The sequence below is a fragment of the Perissodus microlepis genome, chromosome 23 (assembly GCF_051167445.1).
Source record: "Perissodus microlepis isolate ML-2025 ecotype Zambia chromosome 23, ASM5116744v1, whole genome shotgun sequence".
In the NCBI taxonomy this organism is placed as follows: Eukaryota; Metazoa; Chordata; class Actinopteri; order Cichliformes; family Cichlidae; genus Perissodus; species Perissodus microlepis.
The window spans coordinates 28,095,100-28,100,963 of record NC_140482.1 but is presented as its reverse complement, the minus strand read 5'-3'; the positions used below and the strand labels follow the sequence as shown (position 1 = coordinate 28,100,963).

The following is a 5,864-nucleotide window of genomic DNA, read 5'->3' as shown; positions in this document are numbered from 1 at the left end:
TTCTGCTCCCACTGTGTGTCTTTCTCTGCTTTCTCAGCCTCTTTTCCTTCAAAGTCGCCTGCCTTGGCTCATTGCATTAAAAAGAAAGAGTGATTTTACTTACAATACTGTGAAAACATTTGGAACAAAAGTGCCAATATAAGTATACGATTTCCAAAGAAACCAACAAAGCAACAGAAACTGTTGAATCAAACCTGGCTACAAGTATTCTCAAAAAAGGCTGCAATTTAATGTCATTATTCTGAACGTAGAGCTTACTTTTTACATAAGTAATTGAAGTTTTTGGAATAACACAGAAGATCTAAAACATTTAAAAAATCTCAAGCATTTATTTTTAAAATGGTAGAGAAAGAATGAATAGCAGTAAAAGAAACAATGGAAAAGCTTTAAAGCTGCATTTCTTAAAATCACCATAATATCAAATATATTTATTCATCAGCGTTTGAGTCCTTCACTGGATTTGCATTCTGTAATTGCTTTCTTTTGTTTCTGTCAGAGTTTACCGATCTGGGAGAGAACACAAAAGCCCCCTGTGGAGTTTTCTGGTAAACAATCAAAAGTTTACATTCCATTTTACAACCGAAAATGTGTTGAATGTGTTGCATTTTCTTTTGCTTCCTCATAAAACATTTGCAAAACCAGTTTTCTGCAAGAAAGCTCCCTCCTCTGAATCGTCTGGACACAATACAGCCACCTGTTAGAAACTCCAAAGTGAACCACTAAATGTTAATGGACAAGAGGCTTACAGGAAACGGTACGTCAGAATTACTTAATAGGAAAAAACACTAACACTCTATGGACTTCTGGTTTCATAGCAGGGACTTGTGAGATCATCTAGAACAGGGGTGGGCAATCTCAGTCCACAAGGGCCGGTGTCCCTGCAGGTTTTAGATGTGTCCTCGAACCAACACAGCTGATTTAAATGGCTAAATTAGCTCCTCAACATGTCCTGAAGTTCTCCAGAGGCCTGGTAACGAACTAATCATGTGATTCAGGTGTGTTGACCCAAGATGAGATCTAAAACCTGCAGGGACACCGGCCCTCGTGGACTGAGATTGCCCACCCCTGATCTAGAATGAATAATCACTATCAGTCCCTTTACAGCAATATGCTATAAAGGGACTGATAGTGTTTTATATTTCAGTCATGACCACTATTTAAAAAAGATGCCATTTCCATCTGCGGTAATTTATAAGAAGCAGCTTAGCCCTGGCACATAATTCAAAAGCCTTCAGTGACATCGATCATATACAACTTGAAAAGAGTAGGTGGAGCGGACGAGGGTTGCAAAGCAACTTGCAGATGTGCAGAACTGTAGGCAGGCTTAAAAAATGGGAGATTTTTATTATTGTTGTTATTGGCATTATTAGTCCAAAAACACCAGACATAAATCTTTACTGTTTTTTATGATTTAATTATACTCTGGTTTTTCTAGTGTATCTTTTATAAATGGGGTGCTAAAAAGGAGGTGAAAGACAGAAGTTCTGTCAGAGTCTAATATGTCCTTAAAAGACAAATTAGTACCCATTAGCAATGACTCTACTAGTAGACTAGTAAGTCTATCCTGTAAGAAAAAAAAAAAGACATAAAACTGATATTTTATCTGCAAAAAATATTTTATTGTTTTACGTGTTAAGGTTTATTCACTCCTTCATATTAAGGACTATCTTAAGAGCGTCCTTTAGATGAATTACAGCCAAATTTTAGTATAATGTCAGAAACATAAAGTGAACAGGAGACTGGTAATTGATTCTGTCCACATATTTGCTGCCATCAATTATCAATATACGTCACTTGTAAATAGACATCTTACCTTCATGCTGTTTAACAAAAAATAAGTTAACTAAAATCATAATGGGTGGTAAGATAAGATCAGATAGGATACCTTTATTAGTCCCACAAGTGGGAAATTTCAGATCAGATAATTTAAGATAAGAATTATAACGATTTTTTCTGCTATTACTAAACAGTTTGGATAAATCGTACTGTTTTACCAGCGAGTTGGTTTAATAATAGCAATAATCTTGAAAAGCAATGATTTACCTGCAGTGAAGGTAAATATACATATTATTTTCCACTATGATTTATAACATCTGCTTGCGAATGAAATATTTTAATTCTATCAACAAAACCGGAGCTTCAACCAGTGCTGATTTTACCGACCCTTTAGTTCATTCATGTTTTCTAACAGGATACATATTTCAGCATAAAAATCTCACTTTACTGATATGAATGCAATATTGTCATACATAGACAGTCAAAAACACAAGAATAAATTATTTGAAAAGGCTGAAATCTGTTCGCTGTTTCTGCAGCTTCTCCCACACATGGCTGTGTCACTGCTCTGTGTGGAGCTATAGCAGATCTGTTCAGTATTATAAAAATAGGCAGGACACTAGCCAGAGAAAAACACATCTCAGTCTGTATGCTCTGAATTCTCTGGTATTTCCTGTGTAAAGAGCTGAGAAAAATTATTAATGGAATGACAAAACAGATGAAAACATACTATTTGGAAGAGTACATTTCTGCCTTTATATGACAAAAGTGAAATGTACAGTAAGAAGATGTTCTTAATAATTATAATTTTGGATCATGATGGAAATTCTCTTTCTGGAGCGGCAAAACTGAAATGGTAATTTATAAAAAGCATGTGCTCTATGCTTTTCTGCAAATGTGCATTAAATCTAGATTCTTTCCAATAGCCTGCAGGTGGCCATGCCTCTGAGTTGCTGAAAGAGGTATGACTGTATAGACATTGATTTATGACCCAAGTAAAAACGTTCCAAATGAATGCAAGTATTCTTCATTTTAAATTTGCGTTCCCATATAGAGTAAAATGGGCGTTAGGTTGTGTTAGGTTTGAGATACCCTCTGAGTGAGTCTGTCAAATCTTCAGTTATATCACCATCTCAAACGGTACCAAGCAGTCCACAAAGCAACTGGTAAAATCATGGTGCCTGTGCCAAGTATTACGCATGCACATATGTGATATGTTTGCTGACAAAGCCAGTGGAAAGAAACTATAGTATCAGTTACAATTTTCCAGCAGTTTCAATGTAAGACGATATGTCAATAAATAAAAAAAAGAAAAAGGAGATGGTGCTGTTCTAAGAGGTTTATGAAAGTAGCTTATTATTAACTAGAATAAAATGACATGAACAAGAAATAGTAAGACTTTGGTCTTAAACAGTCGGTCAGGGTGTTTGTTGCTAGCTAGTTGCAACTTAGACTGTCTTTGCAGTTGTTATATAGATATTTTAGAGAAGGAAAATGGCGTGAATATCCAGGCCCGTGCAACATATTACGATCTTCATTTCCATTCAAAGATTTCTTTGACTGATTTCTTTCACTTATTCAAGTTTCATCTCCCTGTGGTGAATTAGCAAGTGTTTGCACCCAAACACCCTAAGTGTTTGCACCCTACTGGCTGTCACCCAGTAACAGCCAGTAACCTCCAGTAGTCGAGGAATAGACAGCTGTGGTGGTGGGGTGTGTCACTAACCAGTTTGACTGATACACTTATATAGGTCACTTTCAAAAACATTTTTTACATGTATGTTATAGTCGGATTAATTTAATTGTAGCATAAGTTATCCAAATCTGACTATTGAACTCCTTTAAATAGCTCAACTTTTGGATGCGTTCCCAGATGGAACAAGGCATGTAGTTTTCCATTCCCTTCTTCTACTGGAGTTGGGATTGGGTGAAATAATTTAGGTTGGGTATTGACAGGAGGAAGCTCCCCCAGTGCTTTATTGGCTCACAGCATAAATGAGAAAAAAAAATCAACTAATACAGCAGAAATGGAAGAGCTGGTTAGTCGCTTAATGTTTTATTGAAATGTGCCAATTTCTGTTTGATATCAAGTCAACTGACAAACATTTAATTAAATTACTAGTGGATGTTTTCAGGCTGCTAATATGCCAGAAAGCTTAATTAAATCAAATGATCCTGAGGCTGTTCAAATACATAAAACAGTTCTAATCTCTGTTTTAAACACATATCAAAGTTATAACATCACTACAGGGGTGGGTACAAATTCAGTTCATTCAGCTTCCTCTTGTCCCATAATAACCATCAGCCTAGCACCACCAGCTTTGTTAAGGCAAACTTAAAAAATGTGTGCATTTCACTTTGCCTCCTGATCATTTAGCTCCAAGCAGATATCCTGTCTCATCTTTTATAATGCAAACAGCTGGCTACTTGCAGTACAACAGTACAAAAAATACATTGTCAAAAAACAAAACAAAAACAAAAAGTCATAAAAAATGTATATATCAAATAAAAATTATTGAATCAATGCAAGTAATAGCAGGTACAGGACTAAGGACAAATTTTATAATAGAAATCTTATCATTGTCCTTGTGTTGCCATAAATTCCACTGTAAATGCGCTATTATGGAGTCTTTTGCAACTGCTTTGCTTTAAAATGTTTTTGTGGAGCAACATGAGCTCATCTGTATTGTCCTTCTGCCTGCACGGGTGTCCTTTGCTGCTGCGCTCCTTTCAGCATAACTTACAGAGAACCTATCAAACTGCAAGAGGAGGCTATACATTGGTCTCAAGGCCATTCATATCTATAGTGCAGTGTTCTTTGCTCTTCTTCAGATGTCTCGGAGGAATTGGAGGTTTCTTCCTGTCAGAAAGCGGCCGAACGCCCTCCTCCAGTTGTATGAGTTGAGCCACTTCAGGAGGGATGAACTGGTGTTTGACCCCTAAAGGAGGGGGTCGGCAGTTGCCATTGTTGTTGTGGCAGTTCATCACAGGAGGGGTGCTCATTGCTGTTTTGGTCTCACAGATCAAAGGTACCTGTAGATTGGATAATATATGGGACTACTTAAAAAAAATCTGGAGTGCTCAGAAGGTTCTCTTTGTTAAGGAAACCAAAGGTTGAAAAGGAAAAATGATCCGAGGCTATTGAAGTGCCACTTCTTGTGGTTGTAATACAACAAATATGTTTTTCCAATGGCAAAAATAAATAATGAAATTATTATATTATTTTTTTCCCATTATTTAAATGTTCATCAATTGTGTGCAAATTTTTTTTTTTTAGCTCAGTCTCCAAAATCTTTGTATGTTGTGTAAAACATGCACAAAAGATTTGGAAGCCATTTAAACCCCAATTAGGTTCAATAGAAGTATTTTGAATTATTGTATCAATTTTCTAAACCATTTGTCAAACTCAGGGTGACTGAAGCTGTGATAGGATGAGAGGCGGGGCGCGTCCTGCACAGAGCATCAGTCAGTCATGGAACTAACATCAACAACAACTAACAAATCAGATAGCATTATTAGTCACTGCCGTTTTATACTGTTCAATTACAACCCCAATGAAAAAAATAAAAATGTTGAGGCACACAACGATGTGTGCTGCTGGTAAAGTTTCTGGGCTGCCTTTCCTCATAACAGCCATCCCTCAAGATTCTCTCCATATAAAGCAATGCAATATCAGGGACTCTAACATCCAGTCCTTTTACTGAATTCCAAATGCTTTCAACTGGTGAAAGGCGTGGCGTGTCTGGACGGGAGGATATGTTGCTCTAAAACCTTTACATACCTTTCAGCATTGATGGTGCCTTTCCAGATGTGAAAGCATCTGGAAAGGCTATTCTGATCATGTTCACATGCACCTTCATCTTTGCATGATACAGCTTTAACCTACATTTGTGAATGGCATGTTGAATTGTGTTTAGAGAGTGATTTCTGGAAGTGTTCCTAAGCCTATGCAGTATTAATCATGTCTGTTTTTAATGAAGTGCTGCCCCAGGTCCTGAAAATCATAGTCATCCACTACTCATTTTCAGACCTGTCCCCAAATTCTGAATATTTTGACTTTGAATATTAGATTTTTATTATGTGCCGCA

The 5,864-nt window shown here is 36.7% G+C and overlaps 1 protein-coding gene across 1 annotated transcript in view; it reads right to left on the bottom strand.

Moving 5' to 3' along the window:
• Positions 1-1,157: 1,157 nt before the first annotated feature.
• Positions 1,158-5,864, bottom strand: part of slc1a7b (solute carrier family 1 member 7b) — a 55,443-nt gene continuing 50,736 nt past the window's right edge. The window contains exon 11 of the mRNA XM_084920833.1: positions 1,158-4,809. Coding sequence (XP_084776959.1) covers positions 4,549-4,809 — 261 coding nt within the window. The 3' untranslated portion in view covers positions 1,158-4,548. The remainder of the gene's footprint in view (positions 4,810-5,864) is intronic.